General features: G+C 45.3%; 1 protein-coding gene across 1 annotated transcript in view; it reads left to right on the forward strand.

Annotated features, from left to right (window-relative positions):
• PAPPA (pappalysin 1) overlaps positions 1 to 17642 on the forward strand; it is a 228182-nt gene extending 210540 nt beyond the window's left edge. Inside the window, exons 21-22 of the mRNA XM_038374672.2 lie at positions 150 to 248; positions 13375 to 17642. Of these exons, the coding sequence (XP_038230600.1) occupies positions 150 to 248; positions 13375 to 13482 (207 nt within the window). The 3' untranslated portion in view covers positions 13483 to 17642. The remainder of the gene's footprint in view (positions 1 to 149; positions 249 to 13374) is intronic.
• The last annotated feature ends 7477 nt before the right edge of the window (positions 17643 to 25119 follow it).

Below are 25119 nucleotides of genomic sequence, written 5' to 3' on the forward strand. Positions count from 1 at the left end.
AAGCTGCTTTGTGGTGTCTTTTTAGAATACTTATGAACATGACCATGGCTTTTAAAGAGGATGCATCTGGCACTACCGACAGTAGTGCCAGATCCTTCACTAAGGACTGTATCCATATTCTCAGCCTCTTCATGCTGTTTATTTTTCAGCCTTTCATGGGGGACAACTACTGTGATGCCATCAATAACCGAGCCTTCTGCAACTATGATGGAGGGGACTGCTGCACCTCAACAGTCAAGACCAAAAAGGTAGGTCTGCCTTCCCCTCTCTTACCCAGAGCTCCCCAATAACGTAGGCTCAGGCTTGGACAGTAATTGGTGTCCAGCTGGAGATCCAAGATGTGGAGAGATCTTCAGCTACACAAACATTTCAAGGGGCAATGAACATTGTCCCACCAAAGGCACTGAATTTCTTCTGGTTCATTTGAAAATGCTCTCATTCTCCTTTGATGTGCCTTTGTTTCCCATCAGAGTCTGCCTTTGGCCCATACAGCAGGTGTTGTTACATAGGGATACTGCTTTACCTCCTTCGTTCTTGTTCTAAACCAATGGTTCCCTGGCTGCTTTACAGACAACTGCTGGCGCCCCCTCGAGACTGGTTTGGCATGTCATCAGTAAAGCAGTCCGACATCAGTTCTGACCCTGACTCTTGTGGGAATTACAGACAGGCACACTGAAAGGGGGATCTGCAGCATACAGTATAGATTCCAGGGTCACTCACTAAGGGACTGACAGAGAATTTAGCCACATGTGTTCATGCTTACGTACTGAATTTTGCACAGCTCTTTACCTCTTCTTTGGGATTTGTGGTTGGGACAGAAAGCCAAAAATCTTGATACTAACAAGGGAGGTAACTTAGATGGAAGTATGCTAGGCTTAGTGTGTTTCAAGAAGGCCAGACATACCTGTCTAAGGAAAGGCAGTCTGTATACCATACCTGGAGGACAAAGAGGATGTCTCTGCAGGGAACACAATCTTTTCTAAGTTGGCCCTCAGCACCAGGGTCTTTTTTCATCTTTCCTTTGGTTCATTTGGCCATGTCTACCAATTCTGTGCTGTGGCATGTCTCTGGTATATCAGGGATCATTGGAAAGGGGCAGTGAGCAATGACTGGTGATAGGTTAATGTCATCTCTTGGTAGCAGCAGAGAAGGGGTGGGGGTAGTGCTATAATTTTCCTAATAGTGCCTCTTTTCAGATATTCGATATATCTTTGTTTTTAAAATGATTTGTGTGAACTGTGCAGGCAAAGGGACAGCCCTGGCAAGGGAAGTTCTCTCTTTAGTCACAAATCATGTATTGTCTGGGCAGTGGCATGGGTATGATCGAGGATATCATGGGCAATTGGTTCCCGATTGATATCCCTCAACCCGTAACTGAACGGGCCACCTCTTGGGATGTAAGGGAGTGTTCAGTTTCCAGGGCCTAGTCAGTCATTGGCCTCTCCGCTGGTCTAGCCCAACAAATGTGGCAGTAGGTTTAAGAGGGGGTACCTCTCCACAAGGAACTGGACTAAGACCTCCAAACTTATTCCATATAGGATACTAAGGAGGGAGGGAAGAGAGATGTTGCAAATTACTTTGCATTGGCCTGGCTCTGTTCCCATTGGCTTCAGTGGGAGTTTTACCGTTATCTTCAATGGAAACAGAGTTGGCCAACACTGAGGGCTTTTGAAAATCCCATCCTCAGTATTTCCCAATCATTCACAAGGGCCAACTCCTCAAATGAAGTGTTTTCTCCAGACACATGCACTCAGCTTTCAAAGACTTTTAAAACACAACAACAAGAAGCCAGAAACCAAACAAAACACACAAAAGAAATGAGAAAACCAACCAAGTCCTAGGCTCTTCAAATCAAAAGTGAGATGGCCAGTGCCTAGTTTATTAAATTTATGGCATAATAATCTAGCAGCCAGGCACATAGCATGATGTAAAAGTTTCAGAGGAAAAGGGTCGTTTGAGGCCAGCAGTGTGTCTCATGCAGTTCAAAGGAATGGCCACCAGCTCACAGACACCTGTTTGAATTCCCATGCAGACACTCAGCCATATGGGGAAGTTAGTTCTTTTCCGGTCTAAGGGCCCTTGGCTGGAGAACAGATTTTAGGCATAGCTATTCAAATACAGTCTCCTCCTTTGAAGAGCATTATGAGTGGAATGTTAAAGGAGATATTCCAAAGGGAAAAACAATGAAAGGTGAGAGAAAAGAGAGATGCATAAAAATATTCCACATACCAAGTCCTTCCACTGCAATTTGTCACCTACTTAAAAGCCACAGCCTTAAAACACATTTTGGGTGTAAAGGCCAAAACCTGAAGGAGACATAGGGAGGGGCAAACCCAGCTCTTTTAATTCCAGTACCAGATGATGGTGTATTTCTACGCAGTTGTTAGAAAGTGTTCAAGCATTTGAGGGAGACAGCCACCACTGCTGTCTGCTGTGTCAGATTCACACACTGCAGTCTCACAAGGCTCTTAAAAGAGGACTAGTAAAATATTGTGTATTTGCACCGCACCTTTCATCCCCAAAGATCCCAAGACATTTTACAGTCCCCACTGCAATACAGTCCCCTCTTTTCAGTCCCCACTGCAATATAGTCACCTCTGAGTGTTTAGCGGTGCACACCACCACCACATTTTGTTTTTAAAAAGGAAGTAAAGAATCACAGCATATCCGGTTGAAGCTGCAGATGTTAACAGTCATGCTGAAGGCGAACTGAGGTCTTTATTGACCACAAATGGTCAAAACTTTGGTTTTATGTCTCTTCCAAAAAAAGTGGTATCTCCAGCTGCAAAGCAACCACATAGAACTGGGCAGTATGGAAATAAAAGGTTCCACCAAAAAGACCCTGGAACATTGACCCCTTTTATGTTCACTTTCCACAAATGTTCACACAATCATGTTATACTGGTGTGAAAGTTCACAGAAAGGCAATTAAATTTGCATGCATAAGGATTTGCAGAAACCAAATTTTAAATTGGTGCACACGTCTATTAGCACAACATGGCCTTGTGCGCTTCTCCAGTCACAATGCCATGTGACTTACCACACCAATCACAACTCGGCTGAAATAATCAATATTGAATACTTGCCAGAACCGCTCACCATCAGTCCACAGAGTTTAAAATAAATCATGAAAGAACTGCATGGAATACTTTGATATTCAGTGAACACGTTCAGTAATATTGAGGTGAATACATTTTGAGGCGATTGCGATCTGTCATGGGTATTTAGTAAGCAGGGAAAGGATACATTTGTCAGATAAATGATCTGTTGTGCACTCCTGGATCAGCTGCAGTGTCCCACAACGCCATGCCCAGGCAAAGATTCTGGGAGAAGAGCACTGCCTAATGAATCACCAACACCATTTCCTGCAGCACCCTTTATGGAACCAGCCGTCAGGCCTGGCAGTTAACAAAGGTTGTGCACCTAAAACTCAGGTTCAGTTTCTAGTCTAGTAGGGACTGGTACACATACAGACAGCATGGTCAGCCCCTGAAGGAAAGAGTATGGGGCACTGCTGGGCTGCCTGCCCCATGGATGACCCAGGAGTGGCTTTGAAGGACTCCATAGGGAAGGCCATCCAGCTCCCCTTGGCCAAAGGAAGATCACCACAAGGCATGTCCTCGAGGGAGAAAGAGCTTCTGTTGTGGATCCAGCGGAAACAAGATCCTCCATTAAGGACAAAATAAAATCTCATTTCTTTTTAATGTCTGCAACCTCCTGACCTGGCACTGATTGCCAGCTTGCCCTTTGCCCGGCTGCGATATAAAACTGCTTCTTGCTTTGCATCCCACAACACACAGAAGTAAGGTATTTATAAAACATGTTTCAGAAAAATATGGCACATTGTTAAAGTAAACAAGCAACTATCCAGGCATTTACTGGACATCTCTAGACTGGTTGTTGCCTGGAAGAACTTCCTGGTCGGTATAACATTCCAAGCCGATAGCATTCTGGGATCCCAGACAGCAAACGTTAAGGCCAAATTCTGTCCCTAATTCCATTTGTGCAACTTCTTTGGAGTAAGTAGAAAGGTCTGAGTAGAGCTGAGGGAGAAATTAGGCCCCAAAGGCCAAGGAAGGAGCAACACAAGTAAGTGATAGAAATTTCCCACACACCCATCTTGCTGGGGTTATTTGCATCTTTCAGTACAGAACATTAAAGCTCTTGGCAGCCTTTCAAATGTAAGGCCAAATGTGCACAACAGCCTCACTTTCGATAATGCATGATTTAGCCCCACGAGCAGATTGCCTCAAATTCCACTATTAGGGCTCCTTCGATTTAGTATCTGTTCCTTTCCTATCCCCTCATTTTATAGAATCATATCGAATGATAGGACTGGAAGGGACCTCAAGAGGTCATCTAGTCCAGGCACCTGAACTCAAGACAGGACTAAGTGTTATCTAGACCATCCCTGACCATCCCTGTTTGTCTAATAGGCTCTTAAAAAATCTTCAATGGTGGAGATTCGAAAACCTCCTTCGGCAATTTATTCCAGTGTTTAACCATCCTGACAATTAGGAAGTTTTTCCTAATGTCCAACTGAAACCTCCCTTGCTGCAGTTTAAGCCCATTGCCGCTTGTCCTATCCTCAGAGGTTAAAGAGAATAATTTTTCTCCCTCCTCCTTGTAACAACCTTTTATGTACTTTAAAACTGTTATCATGTCCCTTCTCCATCTTCTCTTCTCCAGACTATACAAATCCAATATTTTCAATATTCCCTCACAGGTCATGTTTTCTAGACCTTTCATCATTTTTGTTGCTCTTCTCTGGAGTTTCTCCAGTTTGCCCACATTCTTCCTGAAAGGTGGCACCCAGAACAGGACACAGTACTCCAATTGAGGCTTCATCAGTGCAGAGTAGAGTGAAAGAATTACTTCTCATGTCTTGCTTACAACGCTCCTGTTAATGTAGCCCAGAATGATGTTTGCTTTTTTTGCAACAGTGTTACACTCTTGACTCCTATTTAGATTGTGATTCCCTGTGATTCCCAGCTCCCTTTCTGCAGTACTCCTTCCTCTGCAGTCATTTCCCATTTTGTATGTGTGCAATTGATTGTTCTTTCCTAAGTGGAGTCCTTTGAATTTGTCCTTATTGAATTTCATCCTATGTACTTCAGACCATTTCTCCAGTTTGTCCAGATCATTTTGATTTTTAATCCTATCCTCCAAAGTACTTGCAACCTCTCCCAGCTTGGTATCATCCACAGACTTTGAGTGTACTCTCTATGCCATTATCTAAATCACTGATGAAGATATTGAACAGAACCAGACCCAGAACTGATCCCTGTGGGACCCCACTTGATATGTCCTTCCAGTTTGACTGTGAACCACTGATAACTACTCTCTGGGAATGGTTTTCCAACCATTTATGCACCTACCTGATAGTAGCTCCACCTAGGTTGTATTTCCATACTTTGTTTATGAGAATGCTATGCAATACAGTATCAAAAGCCTTATTAAAGCCAAGATATATCACTTCTACAGCTTCCCACCTATCCCACCTATCCACTTGTTATTCTGTCAAAGAACGCTATTACATTGATTTGACATGATTTGTTCTTGACAAATCCATGCTAACTGTTACTTGTCACCCTAATATCTTCTTAGGTGTCTGCAAATTGATTGCTTAATTATTTGCTCCATTATCTTTCCGGGTACTGAAGTTAAGCTGACTGGTCTGTAAATTCCTGGGTTGCCCTTATTCCCTTTTTTATAGATTGGCACTATATTTGCCCTTTTTGAGTCCTCTGGAATCTCACTTGTCTTCCATGACTTAATTTCAGAGATCCTCCAAAAGTTCCCTGCGGAACTTTTAACAACCCCTTGCAGAGTAACTACTCCCCTGTTGTGGGTGTGTTTTTTTTCTTCCCCCAGGATTTCTCCTGTCCTGTTGCGTTTCTCCTCCACTACTTTCCTCGTTTCTTTCCATTTTATGAGTTTTCGCTTGACAAGCATGGCGAGAAAGAACTTGTGCAGATCAAAATCATTTTTCAATGGGCCCTGCTCACATATTTTATTGTAAATTATCATCACGGACACTCTATGTTAAATATTCTTCATCCCAGTCCCTGCAACTGTTCAAGGTGCACAACTTGAATCTAACCCTGAAGAATAAGCTCTTTAAATTCCGCAAAACTGGACTGTATTTGTAGTGCCACATTCTCCTCTCACTTACATTCCTGCCACTCCACTTCATCACAAGGGGGTAGCCCCAGAGCAGTTGAAAGGAGAATCTGTCTCAGACAGTTTCACAGCTTAGGTTAGACATCAACTACTTTGCCCTAATGCCAAGTATACATCACCTTGGCACAAATCTCCATTTAAAATGTCAAATCTTAAGCCGATTGATGTTCCATTGAAACAGGTGCACACCATGGAGAAAAAAAACACAGAGTGGCTCAGTGAAAAACAAAAGAGGCCTAGTGCTGGATGGAGAACCTGGCATGGTTCACCCACACATGGAAACTTATCTGAGCCTCTTCGCTCAAGAAACCAGGACATAAAGCAAAGGGCCTTGAGCAGACATATTGCTTTAATTTGCAGTAGTATCGGCAATGATTTCCAAGGAGTGCGTCCATCCCAGCCCACCACCCCAAAGTGGGATCCAGTGGATCCCTATCCATCTTCTGTGGCCAAAAGTAAAATTGACAATCTATGAGTACTCTGGAGATGTAAATACCCAAGTCCGATCATCTCTGAAACATGGTGCTTTCTTGCAATGTTCCTATTCCTGCTCTTCTGCCTGAAGCCACTAGTCCTAACTGGCAGTGTTTAGAACGTGGGTATAAGAAAGCTCACATAGCTGCCACTGAGATCTAGCTGCCTCTGAGGAAACGATGCTTATTCAGAAGAGTGGATCTCCCTGAAATGCCACCTCCAGTGCCCCTGGCAGGCTGTTCCTGTTCACTGTAATTAGCTAGAGAGGTACAATATAGGGTGCATAAAGGAACAGAGGATGCAATAAATAGCATTGCTTCCTTAATTTAGAAATGGTTCAGTGTTTAGTATGTGCTCCAAGTGCACTGTGTCATCCAGGCATTTGGGTGAACTTGCTTACTTGTTATGTTTGATCCTGGTTAGCAAGTGGTTGTGTGACATGTGAGGGCATTTTTGGTCATGGGTGATTGAGTGGCCATTTCAGGGCTCAGAGTTGGTTTGCCTAACAGCAAAGGGATCCTTTTCCAGACAGCAATACATTAAAAGCAGTGATGGTTGCAGCCCGTGTTGTCTATCCTGAGAGCAAATTCTTGGTTGGTATGAGAAATGCTGTATGTTGTGGGAACCCCACAACATACAGCAATCCATGGAGAGCTGCTAACTGTTTGCTCAGCCACCCAACCTTGCTTCATTAGCAAGTGTTACAGAAACCAAGGAACAGGGCTTTCCTTACTGCACATCAGCTATTTGTCTCTGGGTGGTCAGGCTGCTCTGAAATCTTTGGTGCTTATTTAGACTAATTACATTCATGTTTTCACAATCAGTAGCACAGGGATTGGAAGCACAGCTGATTGCGGAGCGGCAGAGCTGCTTGCTTTCACACTCCGTGTGGTTTGCCAAACTGGCTCTCTTGCTCATTTCAGCCCCTCGATTGTCAGCATTATGAACGCAGATGAAGAGCAGGGAATTAAAGTAAGTTACTGACCTCCTTGTTACATCTTCCCCTATTCTAGGGGGATGTCTACACAGAAACTAGACACCTGCGGCTGGCCGTCTCAGCAGACTTGGGTTCGCGGGGATCGGGCTGAGGGCTGTTTCATTGCAGTTAGACTTCCAGGCTTGAGCGGGAGCCCGGGCTCTCGGACCCTGCGGGGTGGGAGGATCCCAGATCTTCTGCTCCACCCCAAGACCGGAAGTCTACACTGCAATGCAAAAACTCCATAGCCTGAGCCCTGTGAGCCCAAGTCAGTTGGCACAGGCCAGCTGTGGGTTTTTCTTTGTCACGTAGACATACCCTCTAGGGCCTGACACTACTCTCATGCTGGATCTATGCCAATGTAATTACATTCATTTCAGTTGAGTTACTCCTGATTGACCCCCCAGGGTGAATGAGAGGCGAATCAGGCCTGTTGAGTTCAATGGAATAACTCTTGATTTACATCAGGATGAGCAAGAAGAGAGTCAGGCCCATGAACATCAATGGGATAGCTCTGGATGTACACCTGTGGGAGAGGCAAGTCAGGTCTTCTAAACCTTACATACCATGCTGTATTGGGCCTCTGAGGAGCTTTAATCTCTCCTTTCCCAGGCCTTGAGGGGGCATTGACCTGGTTTGGGAGTGAACCCAGCATACCAGCCCAAAGAGTTAAAAGTCAATTTTTGCGTCATCTCAGAAAAGCCCTGGTGACCTAAATGCCAGAAACCAGGGAGAAGAAACGTACAAGACGTGTTTGCGCTTAAGAGCCCTGTTAGGGAACAAAGCCCACACTTGGTGTGTGAACTCTGAGGGTACCGGGGGGAGGTGAGCGGCCACTGAGAACGGCTTGCTGCAGCCTGCCATGCTTATCTTGACCCAGCACTTTTATCCATAGGAGGGAAGATGGACGTGGGGGTTCTTCATACTTCCAGAGTTAGTCACATCAGGGAGATTTTGCAAACATTTCAACTTCTATCTAACAACACGCTGTTTCCCGACATGCGACGCTCCTCCCCACCCCCACAGCCGCACTTACGCCAGTGTCAATCAGCCGCAAGTGCATTGAAGCCACAGTGTGAAGCGGGGGTGGGAGAGAGGGTATGGAGGGCTAAGAATCAGGCTATTTATGTTGCTATTCTCCCGTCCCTCCCGGTACCTGCCTGGGATTTCACCCTGGGAAGGAGGCGAGTAAAACCCTCAAATGCATTCCCATCTGTTTCCTCCAGATTGTCCTTTCTCAGCGATTCTCAGTGGGTTATCTGAGTCTGGATAGCATTAGCTGTGTGTCAATCCGTAGCTGCCCCATGAGGAGGACAAGCTGCCTCCGGTCCATTTAGTTGACTGGATCCCAGCCATGCATCAGTGTCTCCTGTCTTTGTGCTGTCTCCTCTAGGACTCAGAGTGACAGTGCTTCTGCACTGTCAGAACAGGACCTGTCATGTAATATATGGGTGCAGAAATTAAGGGCCTGATCCCAAGCCTACTGAAGTCAACAGAAAGATTCCCATTAACTTCAGCAGGCTCTGGATAAGGCTCTTAGAACAGAGATTGCAGAGATTTAGTTGGGGATTAGGTCCTGCTTTGAGCAGGGGGTTGGACTAGATGACCTCCTGAGGTCCCTTCCAACCCTGATATTCTATGATTCTATGATTCTAAGAGGGTTATACCCCTTCTACAGTCTGTGATGGATGTAAAGTTGGCTACAAATTATATGGATTTTTTAACTCAAAGAAAGGGGGAAAAACGAAAAACAACTTCCAGTTATGAACCACAAATAGATCTCTGAGCCTTGGTGTCACAGAGCTGATAGAGAATTTAGAGGTTTGAAAGGGTGAAATGTCCTCATACAGGTGGTCTCTCTCTTTTTCTATGTCTGTCTGTCCTTTCCCCCTCCAGTGAAACTGGAAGGCAAGAAATTTAAAACTGATGAAAGGAAGCAGTTTTTACACATCATATCATTTAACATGTGGAACTCGCTGCCACATGATTTTATTTAGACCGAATGCTCGGTAAAATTCAGAAAAGGATTAGAAAAATAAGGATTTATCTACATTTGAAAGATAATTTGGATTAAGGTGGGATGTGAATTTAAAATGCAATATTGATTCTTGAATAGCTGCGTGTGGATGTTCTAATTCCAGAATAATGTTTGCTCTGTGTTCTCCATGTCTCTTTGTCAGGCTTAGCCTATGTGCATGATGAGGACAAGATGCCTTTGATTCCTTTTGTTAACTCTGTGTGTGTGTGTGTGTGCATTAAAGACAGACCCTAGAACCAACTACAGATTTTGACCCAAAGTTCCCCAGAGTTCTGTGCTAATCTGTCCTGTGGTTTTTGGTTCTGGCCCATCTCTCAGATGTTTGTGCGTGTGTGTGTGCATTCAAGATAGGCTCAAAGACCAGCATTCCGGTTTTGATCCATATGTCCCTGGAATTCTTTGTGGTTCGGTCCTTTGGTTTTGGTTCTGGCCCATCTCTCATGTGCTAGTGTGTATATATGTGGTTATGTGCTCTCACTTCTCTCCCCTAACCCCTTTTCCATGTCCATTCTTGGGCTGTGGTGTTCTTTGCCTACATCAGTTTGTTTGTGGATACAGTATCTTTGTCTGTTTCACAACAATCACTGAGCCAAGACCTGAGTTTTTAACATTCTGTCTTTCTTCTGCTACAGCAGCATTCCTGGGTGTTAGGCATCAACTGTTGCAAGGGGAGACACAAGGGAGCGCAGGTCTTCGTAGCTAAATGAAGGAAAACAGATTTGTTTTTAAATGTATATAATGTCTAGATTAAATGCATATATTTGAACATGTCAGTGCTAGTCATATATTCTGTTAATGACTTGGGACCTTAAAGAGCTATCTGGAAAAAAAAATGCCGGTTCATTTTAGAGTGTGTTTTTCTGGGCTCAAGCACCTAACCAGAGCATGGCTCAGTGAACAAGGAATGGAAGACAGCTTCTTCTTGTTGTTGTTTGTTTGTATTGCTGTAGCACCTAGGAGCCCGAGTCATGGACCAGGCCTCTGTTGTGTCAGGAAATGTACAAACACAGAAGGAAAAGATAGTCTCTGCTCCCAAAAAACTTAGGGCTGGATTTTTAAATGTCTGTGGGAATTAGGCAGTTAGTCACTTTTGGAACTCCTACTTGGTGCCTTTCTGTACCTTTAGGTACCTAAATACTTGTGAAAATCTTGGGGGCTTGGAACAACCATATGTTTTAATTGTTATTTCTCTGTGAGAATGCAAGCCTTTCTCCTCTGCTCTTTTGTTGCTGAAGTCATGAGATCAGCCATGCGTGTTTGAGTTTACCTGTCCTCATTGCATCCTACCTTTTTCTTCCCTGTCAGTGAGGGATTGGCTTATGCCCTCTAGCATGAGCATTTAAAGATTTGTATCCTGTCAGATAGGACTGTGGATATTCTCTTTATCCATATAAATGTCCAGTACATCATTATACAATGCATAATTATCCCGGGAGTCTTGCTGCTGTTAAGATATCATTGTGGTGAAGATTAGACAATGAGAACATTACATTAGATAGGATAAAAATATGTAAGAGGTATAAAGAGACTAACACAACCGTTCACTGGATTAGGAGGAATTCCCCTTATAGCCATGTTGTTCCACTGCAGAGAACTTGCACTTTCCTCTGAAGCATCTGTTGGGGGCAGACTACTGGCCTGGTTGGACTATATCAGTATAGAATCCTGTAGGGCAGACTGTAGGGTTCTTTTCGGACAACAGAGAGAAAGACATTCACTCTCCAGAGGCTCTCACGGTGAAGGGGGATTGTTCTCTTTCCACAGATTGATAGAGTTTAAGGCCAGAAGGGACCATTAGGTCATGTAGTCTGACCTCCTGTATATCACTGGCCATTGCATTTCACCCTGTATTGAGACCTGAGATTGTCCAGTTCTGGTTTCACACGTCCTTGTAATTGTTTGTTAGAAAGCAAAGAAGGAAGGGCCGATGGAGGGGGGGAGGCTATAAGGAGAGGCCCACTGACTTCATTTCAAAAGAACACCAGACTGACATCAAACTGTAACGAACTCCAGAGAGCCAGGAAGTTCAAAAGTCAATTTTTCGACACAGCCCTGTGAGGTGCACACAGGGAAATTACATACCTGTAACATGCTTCTTTGAAGACATCATCTTACGGGGTTCTCATTCTTGACTCTGGAGTTCCAAAGAGTGACAATGTAGCACTGATGGGTATTTCTAAAGGAGCATTATCCCCAGTTTACTGGGAGAATAACTGAAACACAGAGACAGAAGAGCTTGGCCAAGGCAAAACAGTGAGTCAGCAGCAGTCAGGAATGAACTTCAGGTCTTCACTCTACCCAATAGACTCCACCATCTCATTTAAGAATATTTGGGACATTGTAGTTTGCAGTAGTCCTGCCTGACTGGTTTAGGGATGGACCAAGTTGTAGACTATGGGTAAAGGTATTTGCTATCAAACCTCAGTGTGTTAACTGGGAATTCTTAAGTAATAAATATAATTAATACACCCTTACAGGCCTGAAAGCTCATTGCTTTACTGCCTTAATTTGTGCCTATACCTTTAGGCTACAAAGTATCCTCTTAGCTCTTCCTGTTTTCTCCAGTTTCTACAAATTCTCTGATTTCTATTATTTGAATTTATTTATTTTTAGACTCTTGACATTTCTCTTCCCTTCACATGTGTTTCAGTCACCCGGTCTTTGATTCAGTTCTTTGGGCAGTGCCACAGTTTGACCCAAAACCAGTGTCCTACTCCACCTGAATGATTGAGGTTTGTGAAGGTGAAGTCAGATGTGCTGGGTGGAGGTGCTGGAGAGCACTGAATCCATGCCCGGCGTTGGCTATCTGAGCTCTTTTCTGAGCTGCATTGTGTCCCCATCTCAGGCTGCCTCGCTGTGAAATAAAGATGTTCCCCCCCCGCCTGCCCGTCTTTCCTGTGCGTGTGTGTAAAGAGAAAGGCACATTGTACACAGACCCGCAGGCACACGTACGGAAGGGATAGCTTCATGGACAGAAATGGTAATTATGTGTGTAAGTGCATGGTCCACATTCTTCCATGTGCCAGTGATGGATGGATACAGATAGGGAACAGACAGATCCAAGCGGCATGGTCTGGAGAAAAGTGCATATAAAACGAGGAAGCAAACATGTGGAAGCAGAGCCAAGTGAATGAGAGTGAGCAAATGCTTGCTGTACTTGCCGAGAACATTTGAACAGGTTGCAGCACTGTCCTGGAAAGGGTTGGGGGAGGGGAATTAGGTCATTAACTCTGTCTGCGCAGATGGGAGAGACTCTTGGGAATTCACTTCAGGCAAGCAGGACTCTCCCCCACCCCCTTCTCTTTATGTAAATGCCATGATGCAATAGGCTGAAATCAAGGTCTGTTAGCCAAGCACTCCAGGCTGTTACTTCGACTACTGCATGCTCTTCTTTAAACAGACAATGAGGAGAGTTTATTTGCACAGAGCAAAATCTCCTGCTCCCATTCCTTCCAAGGTTCCTACCCACTCAGTTGTTGGGCCTCTGTACTTTGAAAACACCACACGTTGAAAGGCTCACTCTTGGTGAAACACGTGCACCTTTTCATCATTGTTTAAGTGCTCAGTGATGTGCGGGGTACAGTTCCTGCCCCGAGGAATTTAGTCCAAGATTTTCAAAACTAAGTGCATAAAATTATCCACATGACTGTCGAAAAGTGTGTTTCCTCATGCACTTCCCTGTGTTTTTGCCTCTATCCCATAGGTTATTCCTTTCCCTATGTCCTGTGATCTACAAGCAGAATGTGCTTGCCTAGACCCCAACGCTCAAGAGAACAGTCAGAAGGATGTACGCAGCTTCAATCGCGGGTAACGTCCGGCAACATGAAATGGATGATCACACCGCTAAAGGCAGGCTCGGAGAGACACCACATCCCTTTTTGGTATTGTCTTTAACATTTAGCTGCTCAACTGGATGGCATTTCTGCACCAGGGACCTTTAGAATTCAACCAGTCTGCCTTTAATTTTTGTCCAAGGAGAACTCAAAGTGGGGGGTTATGTATTAAGTATATCTTAAATAGCAAAAACAACAAACAAGCAAAAAGAAAGAGTCGAGTCAAGACTTTTAAGTTTCAAAACAGCATGTGTTTATGCAGTTGTGTGCCCACCTAATTTGAACTGTTTGTATCTAGATCTAAGGCGAGAAACAAGCCATATATATATATACAAATTTATAGAGATAAATAGAGAGATTGAGATCAAAGCAAACACACGTTCCTCTCTCCAGCGCTCATAACTCAGACCATTCATGGAAGAGGCTGAGTTCTCGGATGAAACCAGGCCAAGCCTATACTGATGCTGAATGCCAAGGTATCTAATGCCCAGGGAACTGAGGTTAGGATGGGTTCACCACGGGACCATGCATCTTGGCGAATGTCTTTCCAAATGGCCAGACGGCTGAAATGTGGGTTGCATTATCTTATCATGGAAATATTACACCCAGGCTAGGAGCTTTGCAAACTGTACTGGGCTTTTCTGCGCAGCTGCACTGGCCTCCATTCAGCTTGCAAATTGCAGCCTACACATGGGAGAAACTCCGAAATGTTTGCTGGTGGGCAGACCGTCCCGTGGTGAAACAAAGGCGGGTGCTAGCGAGTGGATGGGCTGAGGATTGGCACTGATGAGTTAGGCTGGCACTGAGGATTGGAGATTATTGCTCCTGAGGGAATAGGGAGGGTAAATCAAACCCCCATACTTGTCGTTTGAGCATGTCTGCTGCTGCTACTCCTGCTGCTATGTCCCATACAACTAGTTTCTTTACTGTGTCAGGACAGGGTGACAACAACCCCAAGCAACCAAACAATCTGCCTTAAAGCTTACCTACAACCTGCCTTTCAGACCCTCTGGTTTTCTCCTCAGCACTGGGGCAAGAAATCAGGACACCAGCCAGCCAAGGAGATTTGCTGCTTCACCTCCAGCTAGTCAATGGTTCTGCTTAAACCTCCTCCCCTCCCTTTTGGTATATTATATTGAACAACCTTTTCGTGTTCCTGTTGGCACAGGAGAGGCTGGAGAAGAGGAGAGGGAGAGAGTGCAAAGGCATGAGCCAAGTGGAAAGAATGGTTGGGGACAGGATTAGACTTTTGAACCCAGTTTGTCAGTATTAAATTCCCAGGCCTGTGGACGATACATCCCACAGAGCAACTTCAGAGCAGATCAGCTGCTTGGAATCTTCCAAAAGGAAGGGCATGAAGAGAGGTTACCCTCACACCTCCCATCTGCCCCTTCCTCCCCACCTCCAGTTCTGGTCCAGAAAGGTGCACTTTCCACCAGCTGCTCAGTCATGTCTTAATTGGGATTCAGCATCCTCTGGTTGCTTCAGATCCCATCGAGTCAATCTGATACCCAATGGAGCCAGTGCAGACATTGCTGCTACAACCCATTCCAAACATATCCCTAAAGTCTGCACACTAACAGCTGGATTGGCATCCCTTAGTTTAGGGCTCCTGTTGACAATAATGCCTCCCTGAAAGGGCTAATTCCCCCTTCTTCAAGGCTTTAAAATGGGCTCAGACGAGAGACGGGCCTGACGTTGCCTGACAAGGGAATGGCAGCGGCATTTTAGAGCTTGGGCAGCTCATTTAAGTGCATTCACAAGGACCATGGCTCCCCTTGAAGCCATCCTAGAAACGGCTGCAAGCCCTTGAACCAATGCAGCCAGAATGAATTGTCCTGCTTGCCTGATATTTTAGACTCTGGGGAAGGAAAAAGATTTTGGGGGGGGGGTTGGGGGAGGAGCAAAAAATTCAAATCCATGGGAACATTTTAAGCCAGAAGAGGAATTCTTCCTCAACTCACTGACACCAAAATCTCCCAGTGCTTCATTGCCCAGCTTGGGCATCCCAGTGGCACTCACTGATTTAGGGGCCTTAGGACCCCTCCCTAGACCTAGACTTCATTTCTGTTGAGTATAGTCAATGCCCAGCCTTCTACAGAGGCTGCATCTCCCTTCCCCAGCCGTGGCGCACTTGGGGAGCTGCCGGAGGCTGTAAAAATGGCTCAACATGGGAAATCAACAGGCTTGTAGAAACTGGGGTCAAGATTAAGGATCCAAAGATAAAGGGCCAAACACATCCCTGGACTCGCTCCGTTAAAGCTACGGCAATTAAACTAGGGATGGCCCCAAAACAATTCCAATCTCCAGGGGCAGTGACTGTGTCGTACATCGGTCCCACCTCCAAAGCCCTCTATTGATTCAGAGAACAGGTCCAGTCCTGGCTGTCAGGCCGGCATCCCACCCACCTGTACGCACGCACTCACTGCTGCCCTCCCAAGGACAAAAGGATTGGTCAGGCATCATGGCTCTCTCAGGGGGCTTACCTTGAGCATCCTCAAATCTAGCTGAGTAGAGTGGGAGCTGTGGTTACACACAGAGATCCCCTGCACCTTGCAGCCCCGAGTCCTTTGCCTCTCTTCTGAGGCCACCATCCACACGAAAATACATGCGAGACAGTGGCATTGCCCCTCCCCTGTGCTGGCGGTTTGCTTCACGTATCATCAAAAGAGCTCACAAGCCCCAGATACCGACTGGCTTGTGTCCTCTACGCCCGCGACAGGTTGGCAGGAGCTCTGCTTAGTGTCCCATGTCCTACTTGCACCGCCCAGAGAGCAAAGAGCGGCTAGGCCAGGGGCAGCTCTAACTTTTCAGTGATGTGTATTAATATGGTTTTGGTTTTTATATATATATAATTTTATATATATAATATATATAATTTTCCCAGTTAGAATGCTACCCTGCATAGAGCCCCAAAGATGTATACTTGCCTCGTGCTCATTGTGAGCTCCTGAGAACTCAGGGCCGAAATAGCTCCCTTTTTGCATAGAGAGGGATCAATGTGGAGAAGATAGGGCAAGCTGCTACTCACAGAGATTTGAGTCCTCTTTGCGTTCGGGGGAGAGGCTAGTGTGGAAGGAGGTGAGGCCTCTCACCCACACAGCCTCACATGCCAGTTACCGCGCTGCAGTCCCCGGTCTGCCAATAATGGCAGTCCCCTCTTCAGGGCAGAACCTCCATGCTGCTATTTTCCCCTCTGGCATGCCTAGGCAGTGCATCTCCTCCAACGGAGCCCACAGCACCAGCAGCGCATGTCAGCGCTGTTTTGCACAGCGTTCCCTCCCTCCCATGGGGTTTACCAGAAGAAAACCTGGGTTGGAATGTGCGTGAGGGGGCTGCTGATTCCCAGCTCTGCCCACTTGCACTCCCTGAACACAAGACTCCCATTGTGCCTTGCCTCTGTGCATAGGTGGGTGAGTGAAGGGGCCACAGTGGGCCCTTTCCCAACCTCCCTCTCCCTTGTGCAGCAGTCCTGAGGAAAAGGTTAATCTAATCCTTGGTGTATAAGGGGTTAACTCTTTCAGGGTCCAATCCAGCCCCCATTGGCATCAGTGGAAAGACTCCCATTGAAATCAGTGGGCATTGGATCAGGCGGGAGGGACACGAGCCACCAAGCAAATGCACAAAACAAAAGATATAAAGCCACTGAAGGCAGCTGCTCACTTGGTGCAGGTCCCGTGGTACCTGCCTGATTGCCAGAGATGTGGGGCCAACACTCCACCCCACAGTAGCCCTGAATGAGGCAATCATCTTCACCTGGAGCAGGCTTGGCTCCAGCTGCTGATGGCTTCCATGGTTAGGAAGAGGGAAAGCTAGATCAGAAAGTGGCGAATCGTGCGTGACGGGGTGGGAAAACCCGATCAGCTGCTACCCTCCACCCCCAAACGGACTGCGCTGGTGTCCATGTTTTCTTGCACATTCTGCTGCCCCTCACCCCCCAAGGCTGAGACAGGAGGGTTGTGCCAGAGGATCGTTCAGAGTCAGGTTCCAGCTACCTCCCTTCCAGTTTTGGTTTCACTTGGTTGTAACTGTCGGTTTGTTCTAGGTTTTACCTGTGTTTAAAAAAAATATATATTAAAAAAAAAACAAAAAAAAAAACCAAACAACGGTTTCTTGCTGCAACTGATTCAAGTGGGGGGGGAGGGGGGGAAATAACAACAAGGCTTTACGGAGAGAAGAGAAAGAGGAGGGGGAAAAAGAAAGGAAAAAAAAAAGATGCATGATCCAAACCTGAGAAGAGCAAAACCTAGTTTTGTGTGTTGTTCGGCCAACTGAGTAGAGAGTTAGACACTTATGTGTAGATTTCCCTAGAAATACAGTGAAGTGTTTATTGCATTGTCTGGAGGGTTTTCGGGGTTTGGGTTGGGTTTTTTTTTTCCCTTGTGCTTTGTGACAAGTCCAGGAAATAAGGCTAATTTGATATGTTTTTTGTTTCTTGCGGGGAAGGGGGGCGGGAGGTGGGTATATTGTTGTTTTTTGGAGGGTGGGGGTGGGTGGGTTCATTGCATTTATTTTTTCCAGATTTTTTTAACATGTGTATTTGTGCTTTTTTTTACATTATCCAACTGTACATATACATTTATGCAGTATTTCACTGTGCTCCAATTACTGCACTCAAAAATCACTGCACAGTCTGAATTCAGAACAACAAGATAGAGAGAGAGAGAAAAGAAAAGAAAAGAAAAGAAAAGAAAAGAAAAGAAAAGAAAAGAAAAGAAAAGAAAAGCTGCTAAATGATCAGACAGGTAATTCCAATTAGTTGGGATTAGGGGCATTAACTTTTCCCCATTTCCTAGATTCCATCCCTTGATTTCCATTAGAGTCCAATCTAGAAAACAAGGAGGTGACTGAATGGGTTAAACTGACACTTAGGTTGGGATTTCCTAAGTGCGTTAGATGCCAGTACTTTGGGTCTAACTCCCTTGGGCAGCTTTGAGAATCCTTGCCTTAAGGCCTCATCTTGCAGTCTTCTCACCTGCAAAACTCCCACAGACTCATGAGAGTAAGAGGTGTGTTCAGTCTGTCACTGAGACAAAGCCATGTGCAGAGACTTGATAGCTTCAAGTTACATGGCCTGATTCTGATCTCAGTGGTGTAACTCCATTGACTTCAACTTACACCATCCTGGGGCCAAATCCTGTGAAGCGCTGAGTCCCTCCAAGAGGCAGTGAGCACCCTTAATTCCCGTTGACTTGAGGGTGTTCTGCACCTTGTTGGATTGAGCCCCATGTTTCCATTGATGGAGTTTAACCATTGAGCTCAAGGGGGCTTGATCAGGACTTACTGAGAGCAGACCCAAATCTGTCAAGCTGTACTCCCTCTAAGCTCCAGTTCATTAGGGCAAATAGGGACTAATGCAAAAGCTAATGGGTTGCTCTTGCTCCCAGTGAGCCCAGTTTTCAAACCCTCAGTGGAGTATAGTGGGACCAGGATGAGGATGATGTTTTCATTTTAGTAATATTTTGTAGCAAACCATTTGCCCCCCTTTTGGCCCCATTCTACAGCTCTGAGATTCAGTTAAAATCTAATTGCTTCCTCTCTGACCAAGCACAAGTGCATGAGTTGGCTTGACTAGCATCAGATAGAGAGTCTTGGTGCTACCTGTGCAATATTGGCCTTGCAGGGGGAGGCGGAGCTAATGAGGGTTGTGTTTGAGCTAAAAGAATTCAGTTCTGAAAATGTTTTTGGTTCCAATTTTTTTTTTTTCAATCCATGAGGTCACAATTCAGCCACCCATTGTGATCTTCTGAGTACAAAGAACCAGGGCTGTAATGAGACATTTTTCACCAGAAATTCAAGAGGGAGGAATTGGAACCATTGTGGAGTTTGCATTGTATGGCCTCTGTAATCATTTACCTGTCTGTAGATGTTGGGCTGGATCTTGTTCCCATCAATGCCAACAAGAGGTTGTTTTTTTGTTATTAACTTTAATGGGAGCAGGATTGAGCCATATTAGAGATATATATGCTATATATATATATAATATTATATGTGTAATATTATATATATGTGTGTAATATTTACAAATAAAACTGTGATCTCATCTAGAGAAAAAAATGTATTCATAGTACCAACTGCTCTTCCATATTTATGTATCATATTGTATCTTTTTATTATTGTTATAATTATTATGTTTATTTTTATTATTATTATTATTATTAATTATTATTATTATTATTATGGAATCTTTCTGGCACTTTCTGGAAGCTACGTCAACCAATAATCCAAGGAAGTGCTGAGGATGTATTTTCACAAGAATTCTACTGGTCTACTGTATACAAGAAAAATGAGAGAAAAAAAAAAGAAAGTAACAGATAAACAAAATACAGTTCAGCCCTTAATTCTGTACCTCACGCCTGTACGTTTGCTGCTCCTATTTTGGGTTTTTATTTTGCATTTGTTTGTTTTTAACGGATCTAATTTAAGTCTCCAAGCAATATATAAAGATGTAAATAGTAAAGCTTATTTATTAAGATTGTCATCTTTTTTTAATTTATATTTACACAATTGTTCATCTAATTTATTTCTTTTTTTCAATACAATTTTTAACAGTTGTCCTTTCTTTTGGTTCATGAGGGTTTTTTTTTTTTTTTTTTACCATTTTCACAGAATTTCTTTATACAGGTTTTTTAAAAAAAATAAAACCAAATTCCTCTGGTCTTTCAAATACAGGTCACGTGTCACTTAAAAAAAAAAAAAAAGCTATGTCAAAGACATAAGAAATATTTTGCCATTGTTGATTCCTATACTTTAAAGTTCTATATTATATAAATATATAATACCTTGTATGCTTAAATATTTAACTGTGTGATTTTGTATATATCTTCATACACATGCTCACACATCTAAGAGGGTTTATGTCCCCTGATGCCGGGAGAACAGAGAATCAAAAACACAAACAATATAAGCTTGTATTAAAGAGTTCTGAACTAGAGTGTTTTCTTGTGCCCCATCTTATTTGGTTTCTTGTGGTAAGTGGACACTGGGCATATTACTACCTAATATGCATTGAAAAGAACACCGGCTGTTAGTAAGCAGTGGTTACATCTGTTACAGGGATCCTAGAGCCGGCTTCCTCAGGCATATTTGTGTATTAGCTGCTTCTGTATGTGTGTATGTGTGTGTGTGTGTATATGTGTGCAAAATGATTGCACTACAGGGAACGGAAAGAATTACAGAAGCAGCCCATATGGTGACTTTTCAATAGTATGGAGTCTTATTCCCTTGCTTCCTGGTGTCTTTGCAATCGCAGAACTGGGACAGTAGCCTCCAACCAAATCACACTGGTCCCTGCCGCACCAATTAGTTAAGACCTTGAGGGTGTCATGCATGTTAGGCGTAGGTGCCCCCATTCAGGAAAACATTTTACATGTTTAAGGCCATCCCTATTCAGGAAAACACTTAGGGATGTGCCTAACTTTAAGTATATGCTTACATCAAGTTCCATTGACTTCAGTGGAACTTAAGCAATTGTTATAGTTAAGCACATGCTTAAATGCTCTTCCTGCAGAGTGATGTTTGCCTGATTTGGGGCCAGGGTCCCTCACTTAACTAAATGCAGAGCAGTTATCTATTCGAAGTTTTTGCATAGTTGCATGGAAAAGTGAGGTTTCACCGGTAGCTGCTCATCAGGCAAAAACATAAATTGCCCCAAAAAGAGCAAGCTCTCTGACATCAGATGGTGTCATGAAATCCAGCATCCCTGCTAGTAACTTAAAAAAAATTATGAACATCATGGTAAGTGTGACTACTTAAGGCATAACCCTTAACATAACGAAGTGTGGGTCACTACAAAGAGCTTCTACAGCTATAGCCTCATGTTGTCTATTGGCTCTCAGTGTTCCCAGACCACATCAGATGATAAGTGAAACAATGGCTCACCTAACTGCCAGTTCCACAAGTTCACCCTAGGACATGAAGGTCAGGCTGGGTCCTGTGTGGTTCATGCCTCATCAGTGAAGAGTCTGCAGTGGGACTCCAGCCAACTGTGGTCTCAACTGTGCACAAGCCAGCAGAGAAGGTGGCTCACTCTCACATAGCTGCTTGGGCTCAGCAGACCTGACGGCAGTAACTAATAGTATAGTAACAATTTAACTTTGGTCTCTGAAGTCAGCAGAGCAGTGTGCACAAATACGAGCACACACAGAGAGAACAGTTGTGTTTAGAGCAGGGGCATGCACAAGGGTGGCAAAAGGCCATGCCCCCCAATCGCTGGGGGAAGAAGGGGGAGCCAGCTCTACCAGCCCTGGAGCCGCAGTGGGGAGAACTGGGTTTTCTGGCATGGGGACTGTGGCAGGGGACAGCCAGCTCCTTCGGCCATGGGGGAGGGTGGGGGGAGGGCACAGAGAGGGGGCGGAGAACTAGCTCCTCTGGCTGCAGGGGGCCCTTCCAAAGCAGCCAAATTTTTACTCCTGTGTATGACCCTGGTTTAGTGATACTTACATTTGAGCAAAACCAACATGGCTTGCATATCAGGGTACACCTGGTCTGGCCCTTGGGTGCTACCATGAGCCACCAGTGCTTCTATGGTCATAACTCAGCATTAGCACTCCCCTTACAGGTCTGGCAGGGAGGCACTGGTTTCCGCACAGTATCACTGAATGACTGAGGTGCAGTTACACTCCCTCTTTTGCATCTTGGTGACCCCCCGGCAGGATTCTTTTCTTCCCCATTACATGAGACGATTGCCCCCCCCAGTAGGCCCAATTTTCTAGTCTTTTAAAAAATGCAAACAAAGGGATTTTTGCCCCCCTTTCATGCCAAAGCCAGACAGTGGCCACCGTAAAAGCATTTCCACGCTGGGGCCACCCTCGATGCAAAGGTGTGGCTGAGGCGGGGGAGGGAGATGAGAGCTGTCTAAATGCAGAAAACAGTCAGCTAAAGATAAGTGTCATTCTCAATGGGTCAGGCGCTAGCCAGGCCTGCAACCTCACTCCTGATCAAGACCCTTTGAAACCTCCCCGGGCAGATAAAGGCAACTCACACATTACAGTCCTGTTCTCAGTGGCTGTCCTGCCTGAGTATAGTGCTTCCCATTTTAATCTTGCTCCGTTGTTTACAGGGCGAGAACATGCCTTTCGTTTACCTCCTAAAGAATGAGATTCTGCAATCCATTAAAATTGTTTTCATCTGTGCATAACTGGACACATTTCAGTTACATGCCCAAGGGGCTGTGCAGGTCCAAAAAGACAGGAAAAAAATGAAAATAAAACCCCACAGAACTGTAGTTTCTTGCTCTTTCATAAAAGGTACAACTTTAAAATCACAATAAAAACAAACACTGAGCATTTATTTTGCTGGGGAACGTGTGTAAAGTGATGGGCAGCCATATGGTGCCCCAATTTGGCTTTAAGAATTCACAAGCACTATAAAAATTACAGGCTAGCTTGTGACTTGAGCTATGCCTCCTGCAAAGGCATAAGATCACCTCTCCCACCCCGTTCCCCCCCTGTGGGATTACCAGCTCGTGGATCTAGGCCTGTAGGAGTAAGGCAGTGCTGCCGATGCCCCACTTCTGGGGCAGATGGAGGCAGGCAGTGGGCAGAGAAATTGGCCCCTGTAGCTGGCAGGATAATGGAAGGAACTCTAACTGTCTGTTGTGATAGGCCCGCAGCAATTTAATATCCCTCCTAGCGACTGAGAGGCTTGTCTCCCGAAGCCACACCTGGGCTGGCATAAATTACACACACTGACGGCCCTGGCTAAGGGTACAAGCCTAGCCCGCTGTGCTCAGGAATCACTCCAGCAGTGGCATATGGCCACTGCAGAGCGGTGCCCAGGGATGCTACATCCCCCACAAGCTGGGAAACTAGGGTGACCAGATGTCCCGATTTTATAGGGACTGTCCTGATATTCAGGGCTTTTTTTATATTGGCGCCTATTTACCCCTCCCCTCCACCTCTGTCCCAACTTTTCAAGCAAAGTTTCAAGCCATAAAGTGGAGGGGGAATTTAGCTAGTAAACACTGGCAGCATTAACCCAACTGCCCAAACACCCAGGCTGCCATGGGCTTGTTACTGATTGGAAAGGACGAGAACCTCCAGTTTATACAGCTCATCTTTAAAAAAACCCAGCATAGCCAGCAGACAACTGCCCACTCGCGCCACCCTGGGATACCCATTCAGCTGGAGGCACACCCCACTCACCACTTTCTGCGGCACGTTCCTTGGAGCTCTTGCATCCAAACACCGACCGGCTCCACTTTGCTGAGCATGGGGCAGACTGGCCACCCTCATGAGCATCTCACGGATGGAGATGCCACTGCCAGGGCTGTGTCTGACTCAGGGGATGTGTTTTTCTCCATACTTTGCTGCCCAGAGAAACCCAATCATCTTCATGTCTTACAAACAAAGCCCATCGTGTTTGAAAGGCTGGGATTTTCAGCATGAGTCAGGGTGGGTTTTCAAAGGGGTTGGCCGCCCAAAGCCCTTTAGAAATTAATGGCAATGGGCCACAGACAGGCAGCGTTGACAATCCCGACTGTTGTTGCTGGTGAACGGCAGAGACCCACAGCACTGGCTAAAGAGCAACATCATGCTGGGTGCAGCACTCCCACCACAGCTGCTGCACCGTCAGCACCATGTGCTGAGCCAGTCTTGCGCCATCTTCCCAGAGCACACAGCACTCACCTGTAGACCAAGCCTTCCATACCTCTCACCCTGTGCACCTGAGCCCTAACCAAACCTGCTTCAGTCCCACCTGCCCTGCAACAGACCCTGCTAGTCTTTGTAAGTTGTACTAAATGGGAGAGCCAGGCCTGGGGGACAGTTTATATCTATATATTACATCTCATCATTGGTAACTGTAGCACCAAGGAGGAGCTTAGACAGCTCAGATCCATCAAGATGGGAGTTAAGTGACCAGCATTAGCTGTGGCGTGACTTTTCAAACAACATTAAAATGTCGTCAAATGTTTCAAGGGGCTAATTATTTTCTTTTCCCCTCTGCATGAATGTTATAATGGCTGTCATCACTCCCAACTATGGGGAAAGAGAGCGTCGGTTTACCCAATGAGCTTTGCAGGTGGGCTATCAGGCCAACAAGGGGCTGGGGATTGCCAGCATTCTCCTGCAACACAACGCTGTGAAGAATTTGACAAGCAGCAGTGCACACTCAGATAGTATTAGCAGACAGACATGGGGTGCCCTTTAGCCTAAGCAAGTCTACAGGCTACTACTGAAATTCTCAAAGCTGGCTTGGGGACTTGGCATCCCAATTCCCTTGGGGGAGGGATAGCTCAGTGGTTTGAGCATTAGCTTGCTAAACCCAGGGTTGAGAGTTCAATCCTTGAGGGGGCCATTTAGGGATTTGGGGCAAAAATTGGGGATTGGTCCTGCTTTGAGCAGGGGGGTTGGACTAGATGGTCTCCTGAGGTCCCTTCCAACCCTGATATTCTATGATTATGATGGCAAGCCAAGCCCCTTAAGTGGCTTTGGAAATCTCAGTTTTTGTCTGTTCACAGGACTAAAAATGCAATCACTGCTGGGTTGGAACACAGCAGCTGTTTACAGTGCTAAGCGGCCCTACAAACACAAATCCGCTCTTGTCAAGGCGTGACCCACTGAGAGCTTTCAGCACCTCAAAGGGGCATGCATCTGGTTAGGGAACCAATCCAA

The sequence above is a fragment of the Dermochelys coriacea genome, chromosome 16 (genome assembly GCF_009764565.3).
Source record: "Dermochelys coriacea isolate rDerCor1 chromosome 16, rDerCor1.pri.v4, whole genome shotgun sequence".
NCBI classification, from domain to species: Eukaryota; Metazoa; Chordata; order Testudines; family Dermochelyidae; genus Dermochelys; species Dermochelys coriacea.